The following is a 13,412-nucleotide window of genomic DNA, read 5'->3' as shown; positions in this document are numbered from 1 at the left end:
CACAGATGAAGGAAATGGGGTATGGAGAGTTTAAGGGGTTCCCTCCAACGGCTGAGTCCACAGTGTGGCAGGTCTCCCTTGGGTCCCCTTCACCAGCCCTGCAGGGGATCAGTTGGAGGGTGCTTAGGAGGGGATGGCCAGAGGCAGGTGCCGCCTGGCGGAGGTCCCGCCTCCAGGGAGGGGATCAACATGGCTGCTGCACCCCGGACTGTGCTGATCTCGGGCTGCTCATCAGGAATTGGCTTGGAGCTTGCAGTGCAGCTGGCTCGTGATCCCAGGCAGCGCTACCAGGGTAAGGGGACACAGGCAGAGCCAGGAGACAGCCAGGGTGTGGACTGCTGTCCAAGTACCCTCAGCGCCCAGCACCATTTGCACCACCCCATCCCTTCCAGCTGCACTTGTGGGCTGGGGGAGGACGCGGGATGCGTGGCGTGCAAATAAGAATAATCCCTTCACCCCCAAAATATTTACTGAGCACATATAGGGTGCCAGGCTCTATTCTGGGTGCTGGGAACACAGCCAGGAACAAAATAGACAAAAATCTTAGCCCTGGGTAGTGGCGTTGTGGGGGAAGGAAGGGAGGGAGGGCAGACAATGAACTGATAAAAAGAAATTGTGGTATGTCTGGTGAGAATAAGGGTTAAGAAAAATAAAGTAGGAAGGAGAGTGGTGAGAAGTGGGTGGGAGATATTTTTAGAAGGGCTGGTCCCGGAGTGCTTTTCTGAGAAGGTTTCACTTGGGCATTCCCTTGGATGGGATAATTTCCTCCCTGACACCTGCTTCTCCACCTCTCCCCAGATTACTGCTCTGAGATAAGCCTCTTAGGTGCTTCTGACCTTGGGAGCGGAAGGAGGGCCCTCTCGTTCTAGGGACTTGCCCTCCTGCAGCTCTGGAGTGAATAGCCCAGACCTCACCAACCATGAGAACCCCTGACCCAGAGCAGCTTGAATCAAAGTGGGCAAAGGGTTGTTACTTAAGAGGAGGCTTCCGGGGCTGAGGGCATTGACCCAGTTGGCAGGGCTGCTTCTCGCAGCCCTCTGCCTTCTGTTTTTGAGACACACACAGCTTTGACTGTGAGAGCCTGAATGCCAGTGTGCAGGGAAGAATTTGTGTCTCTGGGGGGTATAGGGGGCAAATAGGTGTAGGAAACTGCTCAAGGGTGAGGTTTCTGGAGCTCTTATGATGGGCTGGGCGGCATCCTAAGAGTCCTGCATCTAGTAAGTCATTTAATCCTCACATCAGCCCTGTGAGGTGAATGCTATCATTCACCCCATTTTAGAAATGAGGAAACTAAGGCACAAACTGGCAAAGGTCCTTGTTTAAAAGGTCACCCAGCTAGAAATTGCCAGAGCTTGGATTTGAATGCAGGCAGCTGAGCCCCTGGGCCCATGTTTGCCACTATATTGCATGCAGATGCAAGTGGCCCCATTCATCTGCATGGTACCTGTGAATCATACAGGCCCATAGACAATATGCAGATGCCCCCGGGAATGTGCATGGGTGATTTGGATGCACACGTGAGGGGATATGCAAACATGTATGCTGGTGTGTGTGCAGACATAGTACATATGGTGAAGCTGTGCTTAAGAGCATGAGCTTAGCACTCCAACAAACCCAGGTTCAAATCTCAGCACTAACACTTGCTAGGGGTGGGACAGGCAAGGAACTTCACCTTGCAGAGCCTCAGTTTGTTTATCTGTATTATGGAGTAATAACTTAACCTACCTGTTCTGGTTACTATTGCTAAATAACAAAACACCCCCCAAATTGTACAAAAACCACAATAATTTTTTTTTAATTTTTTAACTCATGCTTTACATAGATCATGAATTCAGGAAGGGCTCAGCTGGCGGTTCTGGTTCAGGGTCAAAAGTTGCAACTAGAAGAGTGGGGGTTGGAGCACGTGGAGGCTAGAAAGGCATCGCTCAAGCCTTCTGTATGTGATCTTTCTTCCTGGGCTAGCTTGGGCTTCCTTACAACATGGTGGCTTCTGGACAACTGGGCTGCCTCATATGACCAACAAGAGTGAGCATTTCGGCAAACAATGTAGAAACTGCAAGACCTGTTCTGAACAAGCTGCAAAAACCACATAGCATCACTACCAATGGTTCCCAGCTAGTCATAAGATTGAAGGGGAAGGGAATTAGAAGTCATGTCTTGTTGGGGGAGTGGTAAGATTTCAGCAGAGCATGTGGGATGGGAGATATTGTTGTGGCCATCTTTGGAAAGTAAGTCAGTGATCTAACTCAGACGGTTCTTGTGAGTTGGAGATGGGGCTTATAAAAGTGCTTAGCACAATACCTAGCACATAGTAAATGTTCAATAAATTGGAACTTACTATGTTGATGATGTAAATGTGGCTGTTCATAATTGACTGTGCATATATGCACATATATGTTGGCTATTAGTGTATATGCGTTGTTTCTCATGGAAATCTGGAAGTTTTAAAATTATTATTTTTATTTTTAGAGACAGGGTCTCACTCTGCCACCCATGCTGGAGTGTAGTGGCATCATCATAGCTCATTGCAGCCTTGAACTCCTGGGCTCAAGGGATCCTCCCACCTTACCCTCCTCAGTAGCTGGGATTACAGGTGCACACCACCATACTCAACTAATTTTTAAAATTTTTTTTATAGGGATGGGGTCTCACTATATTGCCCAGGCTGGGCTTGAACTCCTGGCCTCAAGCGATCTCCCACCTTGGCCTCCCAAAGCACTGGGTTTACAGGCATGAGCTAAATCTGAATAGATGCTAAAATCTGTTTTATATTTATGGATTGTATTACTTACCTACTAGGCTATCAATTCCATGAAGGTGGGGACTTGGTCTATTTTATTTCATGCAATACTCTTGGCACTTAGAATAGTCATACCATACAGTAGATGCTCAATAAATGCCTGTCACATTAATGGATGGAAGAGGGATGTGGGTACATATCCACGTGTGTACACAAGTGTGCATGTGTTAGCTGAGGGACAAATGTAGGTATGTAAACTTGTGGGTCTCTATCCGTCTGTGACTGACAGCTCATGCAAGATCACCAGAAACATGCAAGCCCACGTACAGGGAAAACAAGCGTTTGTCCCAGCTCTGTTCTCTGTTCACAGTGGTGGCGACCATGAGGGACCTGGGAAAGAAGGAGGCACTAGAAGCAGCTGCTGGGGAGGCTCTGGGACAGACCCTCACCGTGGCCCAGCTAGACGTGTGCCGCGATGAGTCGGTGGCCCAGTGTCTCAGCTGCATCCAAGGAGGAGAAGTGGACGTGCTGGGTGAGACGTTGTGGCTGGACACCAGAAATAAACTGAGGCCTGGGGGTGGGGTGGATTTCATGGAAAAGAAAATTCTCACATACGGAGAAAACCATATGCGGTTGGGAAAATTGCTGAGTCACTTGGGGAACGAAACATGATGAAGACACAACTCATGGTCCCTAAACCTTCGAAGGAGGGTGGGTGTGGCTGTCTTGATGCAATTTGGGGTCAGAGCTGAATTGCTCATGCATTAACGGGGACACTATTCCCAGTGGTCCTTTCTCCCACTCAGGGATCAGGGTCCCCTAGGACAAATGTTAAACTGTGTTTAAAGATCATCGGGGCTCTACGTTTGCCCACCAAGATACCCTAGATTTCCTCCGTACTTGGCGTGGGGAGTAACCCAGGGAGTGTCCCAAAGTGACACTAGAAGGGCTGAGGGACTTCAAGGTAACCCTCAACATCCCTCCCTTAGTGAACAATGCCGGAATGGGTGCAGTGGGGCCCGTGGAGGGGCTCAGCATAGCTGCCATGCAGAACATCTTTGACACCAACTTTTTCGGGGCTGTTCGTCTGGTCAAAGCTGTGCTTCCAGGCATGAAGAGGAGGCGGCAGGGCCACATCGTGGTGGTCAGCAGTGTCATGGGGCTACAGGGTGAGCCATGGGGACCCACTCCTGGAAATTGCCCCTACCCCCTGACACCCCAGTGTCTGACTCTCTCCAGCCTGGAAAGATGGCAAATAGGTTTTAGATCATATTCCAAATGCATCTGGAGAACTGTGTTAAGAAGGATTCTGAAGTTCAGGAGGAAAATGTTCTGGGGTAGATTAAGCATATCTGCTATGAGGTAAGAGTAGGCAGTGGTGGTTATGCGCCATCAACAGGCATCTCAGCTGGACATGGTGGCTCACACCAGTAATCCTAGCACTCTGGGAGTCTGAGGCAGGAGGATTACTTGAGCTCAGGAGTTCGAGACCAGCCTGAACAAGACCCCATCTCTACCAAAAATAGAAAAACTTAGCTGGATGTGGTGGCTGTACCTGCAGTCCCAGCTACTCGGGAGACTGAGGCAGGATCACTTGAGCCCAGGAGTTTGAGGCTGCAGTGAGCTATGATGATGCCACTGCACTCTACCCAGGGGGACAGAGCAAGACCTTGTCTTAAACAAACAAACAACAACAACAAAAAAAAACCCCAGCCATCTCTACCCCAGCATCAACCCTGCTTCTGGACACCTCCAAAAATCTCCCTCAACTATTCCCCCAAACCCAAAGGAACCATCAGAACTCCTCCTAGACTCCTCCTTGCCACAAACCTCCCACCAGGTCCCAGAGATGCCTGGGTTTAGAAGGATTCTGAGGCTCAGCAGAAAAGAGTTCAATGGTTGATTAGTGATGTCTGCTATGGGCCAACGTTGGAGGCCACCTACTTGCCATCAATATTCCAGGATCTTTCCTCCTTGAACTCTCTAGACTCCCTTCCTTCCCCTCAAAATTTCCTGGGATCTGCCCCCTTCCTCTGCCGTCCCCTAAGGAATCCACCCTACTTGTCACTCTGCCATGGAGAAGCTGCATCTACAAGGAATCACAAAGGCCCTACTGAAGGGAGCATCCCACCCCCAAGTGACCCCAGGGATATGGAAAATGGTGGATAAGGGAGTTTCCTGGGACTAGGTGGGTCTGGGAAGAGGTGGCGCCTGGCACTCCAGGACACCCGCATCCTGACCCCATATGATCCTGTCAGACAATGCCACTCACCCATTGCATCAGCACCAGATCTGTCCCTCATTGGGATCCCCAAATCCTCCCTGCTCTGTCTCCTAAAGACCCCATCATTCTGGGACCCACAAAGCCCATCCTTCAGACCCCCAGGAGCCCTCCTTCCTCCCATGCTCTCAGGTGTCATGTTCAACGATGTCTACGCAGCCTCCAAGTTCGCCCTGGAGGGATTCTTCGAGAGTCTGGCCATCCAGCTACTGCAGTTCAACATCTTGTGAGCGGGCACTTTTCAGGGGGGACGCGGAATGGAGAGGGATGAAATAATGACAGGAGAAATGCAGGAGGGAGGCGGAAAGGTTGGCAAAATGGGCAAAATGGGCCAGGCACAGTGGCTCACGCCTGGAATCTCGGCACTTTGGGAGGCTGAGGTGGGAGGATCGCTTGAGGCCAGGAGTTCGAGGCTGCAGTGAGCTATGATCAGGCCACTGCACTCCATCCTGGGCAACAGAAAGAGCCCTTGTCTCTGTCAATAAATAAATGGGCAAAAGGGAGCAGCCAGAGTGTTGGGGCACCAGACTCACTCCCCCTGCCCTGTGCCCAGCATCTCCCTGGTGGAGCCAGGCCCAGTGGTCACCGAGTTTGAGGGGAAGCTCCTGGCACAGGTTTCCACAGCCGAGTTCCCAGACACTGACCCTGACACCCTGCGCTACTTCCGGGACTTCTACCTCCCAGCCTCCAGGGAGCTCTTCCGCTCCGTGGGACAGAGTCCGCAGGATGTGGCCCAGGTGAATGATGGGCCCACAGCCCCAAGGCCTGGCTCAGGTATGTTGGGGGGAGGCGCCCTCCCGGGGTCCCAGAGCTCAGGGCTGCACCCCACAGGTCATTGTCAAGATCATCGGCAAGGCACGACCACCCCTGCGCCGACAGACCAACGCCCGCTACTCCCCGCTGACGCTGCTCAAAGCCGTGGACCCCTCCGGCGTCCTGTACGTGCGAACCACGCACAGCCTCCTCTTCCGCTGGCCTCGCCTCCTCAACCTTGGCCTTCGATGCCTGGCCTGTGGCTGCCTCCCAACCCGGGTGGGGCCCCGGTGAGCAGAACAGAGCTCCACCATCTGCCTGCTGTACAGACTAGACTCCTCATTCATTCATTCTGCAAACTCTGCCTCACCTGCTCTGTGCATGAGCATTGCTGTGCCTCAACCTCCAGGCACAGACCCTTCCATGGTCAGGGCTGGGGCAGAGAGAGAGACCTGGGATCCTGGGCTGAGGAGCCCAGAGCAGGAAGCAGGAGCTGTGTCTTGGAAGGCAAGGGAGGCTTCCTGGAGGAGGGGGCCTTGAAGGACGAGACAGATTCTGGCTCATTCAACCGCATGACTTCATGATCCCAGGCCTGAGAATACAGGCATGAGTCATAAGCCACCCAGCCCCCACACATACACCCAGAGCTCCGTTGGCCGAGGGGACTTTCCCGAACACACACTCCATCAACCAGATGTTTCCATGCAGACACCAGCGATGCATGTATACTTTTTCCATTCAATATATAGCCATAACCACAAGCTGTTGTTATATTAAATATTTAAGAAAGATCAGTTTCTTAAATGTATTCATGTGTGTGTGTGTGTGTGTGTGTATGCAGGATAGGGTCTCCTTCTATCACCCAGGCTGGAGCGCAGTGGTGTGATCACAGCTCACTACAACTTCCAACTCCCAGGCTCAAGTGATCCTCCTGCCTCAGCCTCCTGAGTAGCTGGGACTATAGGCACCTGCCACCAGTCCTGCCTAATTTTTTTTTCTTTTTGTAGAGATGGGATCTTTCTGTGTTGCCTAAGTTGGTCTCAAACTCTTGGCCTCCCAAATTGCTATGATTATGGGCGTGAGCCACCACGACTGGCCAATGTCTTAAATTTAAAGAAAAAATTAAAAAGCAGACTGTGGGTGGTGGCTCACACCTATAATCCTAGTACTTTGGGAAGCTGACGTGCAGGATCACTGGAGGTCAGGACTTTGAGATCAGCTTGGGCAACATAGTGAGACCCCATCTCTAAAAAAAAAAAAATTAAAAATTAGCCAGGTGTGATGGCATGTGCCTGTAGTCCCAGCTACTAGGGAGGCCGAGGCAGGAGGATCACTTGAGCCCAGGAGTTTGAGGTTGCAGTGAGCTATGATGATGCCACTGCACTCTAGCCTGGGCAACAGAGCAAGACCTGTCTCAAAAAAAATTAAAAATCAATAGGGTTTCCCCCTGTCCCTATCTCCCAAGATAGTGTCCCCAAGTTTTCTGTCCTTCCCTCCAGAGACTTTGGAAGCAGATGGACTCTGGATTTGAAATGCTGGCTCTGGTGCACTGGGTGACCCTGGACAGGTGACTCCCTAGTCACCTTCTATAAAGCACAGCTAGCAATAACAGTGCTGAGTGACAAGCAAAGTCCTCTTCACTGTCGCTTGAATTTTTGTTATGACTGACATTCAGCTACCATCTTTGAATGCCAGGCTCTAGGCAGAATTTTATTAGTGTCATTTCATCTGCCCCAGCCTTAGGAGCTGGAGTTACTCATAAGCTCTGAAGTTTACAAAGGGGAAACTGAGGTCATGGGGAGCAAAGGCAAGGGCCAGAATTGAGCCCAAGTCTGTCCAACTCCCAAGCCCATGTCGTGCTAACTCTATGCTGGTCTTTAGGGGTCTCTAGTGGCCTCTTGCAGAAAAAGAGAGACTGAGCCCTAAAAAGAGGTCTCTTTGAGTCTGTGCAGAGATAACAGGGGCCTCTGTTGCTCAGTCATTTTTGTCAAATAAACTCCCTCCTCCTCTCCTATTTTAGATTTTTGAAGCAGTGTTGGAATACCTGCAAAAGAGCATATGAAACCAGGCAGTGTGCACGCCCGTAATCCCACCACTTTGTGAGGCTGAGGCCAGAGGATTGCTTGAGGCCAGAGTTTGAGACCAGCCTGGGCAACATGCAAGACCCCATCTCTTAAAGAATAGAAAAATTAGCCAGGTGTGGTGGCACACACCTGTGGTCCCAGCTACTGGGAGCTGAGGCAGGAAGTGGAAGCTGTACTCAATATTTGCAGGTGGCGTGTACAATGGCAGGTGGGGTGGTTGGCATGCGGGGTATGATTTAGACAGCGGTCTTAGCACCTGTCCTGCACACCCACCTCGCTCCTGTCTACTTTCCAAGGTTGGTGATGCCATAGACCTCCAGTATCCACTCGATAAATTCTTTTGCTGCTCAAATCACCCTATTGCATATAATAAGGAACAATTAGCACAACTCCAAATTGCAACTGCTATGGTTTGAATATTTGTCCCCTCCAAAACTCATGTTGAAATTTAATCCCCAAGGTGGCAGTATTGAGAGGTAGGGCCTTTCATGGATTAATGGCTTAATAGGTTAATGGATTAATGGGTTATCAGGAAATAGGATTGGTGGCTTTATAAGAAAAGGAAGAGAGACGTGAGCGAGCACACCCGGCCCCCTCACCCTATGATGCCCTGCACAACCTCGGGACTCTGCAGAGTCCCCACCAGCAAGAAGGCCCTGACCAGATGCAGCCCCTCGATTTTGGACTTCTTAGCCTCTAGAACTGTAAGAAATAAATTCCTTTTCTTTATAAATTACCCAGTTCCATGTATTCTATTATAAGCAACAGAAAGAAGACTAAGACAGCAACTCTAAAAACAAATGCAATGGAGGAAAAAAAGCTACTATTAAATTCTGGCCAGGGCTGGGTGCAGTGACTCACACCTGTAGTCTCAGGTACTCGGGAGGCTGAGGCAGGAGGATCATTTGAGCCCAGGAGTTCGAGGCTGCAGTGAGCTATGATCACACCACTTCACTCCAGCCTGGGAGACAGAACCGAAACCCTGTCTCTAAAACAAAACAAAAAATATATATATTGCTAAAGGATATTTAAAAAACAATTCTCCTACCCTCCCCTTTCCCTTGACTGTCCAATTCTTGACCTACAACCCCTGCCTATTATAACTTGATTGGGTTATCTATCCAGATTTTCTTCACGATTAAACAAGCGGATAAAACTGATGAATAGATAAACAAACTGTGGCATATATATATACACAATGGAATAATGGAACCTTAAAAAGGAAGGAAATTCTTACGTGTGCTACAACTTGGATGAACTTTGAGGACATTATGCTATGTGAAATAAGCCAGATCCAAAAGGGCAAATACTGTAGGATTCCACTTACATGAGATACCTAGAGCAGTCAGATTCATAGAGACACAAAGTCAAACAGTGGTTGCCAGGGGCTGAGGAGGGAGGAATGTGCAGTGGGTGTTTAATGGGGACAGAGTTTCAGTTTGAGAACATGCCTGTAATCTCAGCACTTTGGGAGGCCAAGGTAGGAGGATCACTTGAGGCCAGGAGTTCAAGAGCAGCCTGGACAACACAGTGAGACCCCTACACAAAATAGAAAAATTAGCTGGGCATGGTGGCACACGTCTGTAGTCCCAGCTACTAGGGAGACTGAGGCAGGAGGATCGCTTGAGCCCAAGAGTTTGAGGCTGCAGTGAGCTACGATGATGCCACTGCACTCCAGCCTGAGTGACAGAGTGAGATCCTGTCTCAAATAAATACATAAATAAAATAAAAAATAAACACAAAATGTTTTAATGGAAAAAACTAAATATATGGTTTTTTTTTTTTTTAGTTTTTCACTAAAACAGCATACTATACGTATAGTGTGAACTTTAGTTACTTCTTTGAATCATGTATACCTTGGAGGATTTTCCCAATCAGCCCGAGCAGATGTCCTCATTCTTTTACAGATCTGCAATATATTCCATTGTGTATATAATGAACAGTCATTTATGCAACTGGTCCTCTACTGATGGCCTTTTGGGCTTTATCCATTTATTCGCTATTCCATAAATGGCTGCAGTGAATCACCTTGTGTGGATACATCATCTCACACATGTGCAAGTGCTTCTGTCATGAGAGTACTCGGCCAAAGGAATCTATCCATTAATACTTTTTCTGAACATTACCAAATTCATCTCCACAGTAGAAGACCAATGTCTGTATGTCAGCTTGCTTGAGCTGTAATAGCCTTACCACAAAATGCATTATCAGTCTTCTGAATTTATGCAAATCTAATGGATTGGTGTGCATTGAACTTGCATTTCTCTTATGAGTGAGGCTGAATGTCTTTTCATTTATTAAATGACCTTTTGCGTCTCATTTTTTATGGACATTCCGATCACACCTTTGCCTAAGTTTTTGTTTGTTTCTTTCTTTCCTTGTTTGTTTTTTAGAGACAAGAGGTCTTGCTCTGTCACCCAGGCTGGAGTGAAGTGGTATGATCATAGCTCACTGCAGCCTTGAACTCCTGGGCTCAAGGAATCCTCCCACCTCAGCCTCCTCAGTAGCTGGGACTGCAAGCATGCGCCACCACACCTGGATAATTGTTTTAATTTTTTTTGTGGAGACTTGCCATGTTGTTGGTCCCAGGCTGGTTTCAAACTCCTGGCTTCCAGGGATCCTCTTGCCTCAGCCTCTCAAGTTGCTGGGATTATAGGTGTGAGCCACAATGCCTGGCTCCCCTAATTAGTTTTCTAATGGATTGTTGATATTTTTTATTATTAATTCCTAGAAACTATATATTGAGGAAATTAGGAAGTCTGTGATATGAAGTGTGGATCTTTTTTTCTCCAGTTTTCTTTTTGTTCTTTTTTTTAATTTCAAAATATTAAGGGGATACAAATTTTTTTTTGTTTATGGATAACTTTTACAATACTAAAGTCAGGCTTTTTGTTTATTTTTTTAAACTTTTCTGTCAAGGTTTTTTAGCCTTAATTTTTATGTTGTGGAGTTATTAATAGTAATATTTTTTTGACTTCTGTATTTCAAGTCATAGTAATAAAGGACATACCCAGATTGAATCTGTTAAAACAGAAAGGTAATGTTACTCTTCTTTCCAAACCTGCCCCGTGGTTTCCTTTCTTATTGAGATTCAAATCCACAACAACGTGATCTGACCGCTGAAGATTTGTCTCACTTATGTCCTACTCTGTCTCCGTCACACACTCCATTCTAGTAATACTGATCTTCTTGCTGTTCCTGCTTAGACACCTCTGCACACTCCAACCTAGGGCCTTTGCACATGCTGTACTCTGTTTAGAATGCTCTTCCCAGATATCGACAAGGCTCCCTCCTTCACCTCCTTTAGGTGCTCAAATGTCACCTTTTCAGAGAGGCCCTCCGTGATCACCTCAAGATCACACCCTGCCCCTCGAGCCCCCTAACCTGCTTTATTTCCAGACATCTGACTTATACTACGGTTATTGATACATGATTCTTGCCCGTCTCTAAGCACTAGGATGTCAGCTCCATGGGAAGGGGATCACTGTCTATGTGCTCACAGCCACATCACCAGCACTTTGAGGACCAAAAAAATGACCCGAGGAGCCTGGGCTGGGCCTGGGAGTGAGCAAGCTGGCACATCTGGCAGTTCATTCCAGTCTGAGAACCTCCTGACCGCTCCCACGTGGACAAGAAAGGGCCTGAGTTTCCTCATCTGTGAAATGGAAGTTGCTGGGGAGAAAGTCCGTACTAAGTGCTGGAATGTAGTAGGCGTTTAATAAATGACAGCCATTCGTCGTTATGTTGACATTGGTATTATTCCTTGGTCTCCTGGGTCCTGCCCGGCCTTTCCTGGGAAGCCCTGGGCTCAAAGCTCTGGGGGACAGACTGAAACCAGAAGCCACTCATCCCTGCAAGGCCGCTCCTCCCGCCTTGCTCTGTGCAAACTCCCGGCCCCAGGGAGGGGAGGCGGGCGGAGTCTGAGCGGCGGCAGCAGCTGCTCGGGGCGGGCAGCCAAGGTCCCCTCCCTCCACCGCCGGCATTCCTGCGGGAGGGGCCTGCCCGGCCGGCCAGAGGCTCGCTGGCGCCCTCTGGTGGCCAAGCCCGAAACGCCGCGTGGATTTAACCAGGAACGCTGCGGAGCCAAACCTGAGTGGAGCCCACGGCTCCCCTCCCTCCAAGGGCTCCCTCTCCAGTCCGGGTTCATGAGCTCAGCTCTACCACCAAACTTGCTGTGTGACCCTGGACAAGACACGCAGCTTCCCTGTGCCTTCGTTTCTTAGCTGCACCATTTGGGGCAGGATCCTTCACTTTTAAATGTTTTTTCACGTGTAAAATGGGCTACTGATGATCCTAAATTCATTAGATTGCTGAGAGCATTAGATTAGATAATCTAGGTGAATGTGGCTACGGTACAAATATTCAATCCACAAAGATAGGTATTTCTATCCTGTTCGTGGCTGTATTGAGCCTACAAGTAGGTGCTCAATACACAGTTATTGAACAAATGCTAATCATTCTGTCTGGGGGGACCCGGGATTGGGGTGGGGGAGAAGAGGGAAAATGTGTGACATGTGAGCTCCTATTGTCACACATTCACCCTGTAGCCATGTATGCCTCCATCTGTGTGTTCATTGGGTGGCACAGTTGTATCCCAGGGGACACTCCTGTTTGTGTGTGTGTGGTGTTGTTGGTTTGCAACCTCAAACTCCTGGGTTCCAACAATCCTCCAACCTCAGCTTCACAAGTAGCTGGAACTATAGCATATGTTACCACGCAAGGCTAATTTTTCTATTTTTTGTTTTTTCAATTTTTCTATGTTTTGTAGAGATGAGGGTCTTGCTATGCTGCCCAGGCTGGTCTTGAATTTCTGGCTTTAAGTGATCCTCCCACCTCATCCTCCCAGAGTGCTGGGATTACAGGCGTGAGCCACCGCACCAAGACTCCTGTTTGTTTTTGATGTATTTTCTTCCTCTTCTAATGCTCACTGCTACCCGAGGGCAGTTTTTCCCTTCTCAGCCCCACCCCAAAGACTAAACAAAAACTCAGGGGAGTCACAGGCCTGAGCATGTTTCAAAAAACGACTCAGGTGATTTTATCTGGCAAGGATTCCCGTCTCCGTAGACAGACGCTGGTCCTGGGGGAGTGAGCCCAGACTGGACAGAACAATGGCAGGGCCCAAGGATAGAGCCCTGACACTTGTCGCTTTTGGACATCCCCCTGTCCTGGACACCTGAGAGCCCCGTCCCCAACAGAGGGGGAATATGAACACCTGTGAAGGAGGAAGCTAACCTCCAGATGAGGGAGAGCTGAACAGAACCAGTGGAGATTCCCTGAGAGTCTAGGCCACCAACATACTAGAGCCTTCCAAATTAGGTCTGCCATGCTTCCCTGAGCCAGGTCTTCATTCGATTCTGTTAGTTCTTTGCTTTATAAGACATCAATTTCAGCCATTGCCTGGAGCCTCACTGCTATCCAGCTGCTTAATGTGGCACACGTTGCTCAAACTCTTGGGGCCTCAGTTTCCTCATCTGTACAATGGGTGCTAATTCTTACTGCGGCATGGCTGCAAGACTTCCGTGCATGCATGGAACAGTGTCTGGCACATAGTAGG

General features: G+C 48.8%; 1 protein-coding gene across 1 annotated transcript; it reads left to right on the top strand.

The window, feature by feature from the left end:
* Positions 1-180: 180 nt before the first annotated feature.
* Positions 181-6,068, top strand: RDH8 (retinol dehydrogenase 8). The gene is made up of 6 exons (XM_045546835.1): positions 181-292; positions 3,111-3,272; positions 3,730-3,909; positions 5,154-5,247; positions 5,575-5,758; positions 5,853-6,068. Exons 1-6 carry the CDS (start codon positions 190-192, stop codon positions 6,066-6,068), a joined length of 939 nt encoding a protein of 312 aa, XP_045402791.1. The 5' UTR covers positions 181-189.
* The last annotated feature ends 7,344 nt before the right edge of the window (positions 6,069-13,412 follow it).

This window comes from Lemur catta, chromosome 1 (assembly GCF_020740605.2).
Source record: "Lemur catta isolate mLemCat1 chromosome 1, mLemCat1.pri, whole genome shotgun sequence".
In the NCBI taxonomy this organism is placed as follows: Eukaryota; Metazoa; Chordata; class Mammalia; order Primates; family Lemuridae; genus Lemur; species Lemur catta.
The sequence above is the reverse complement of the archived record's forward strand: the minus strand, read 5'-3'. Positions and strand labels throughout refer to the sequence as shown.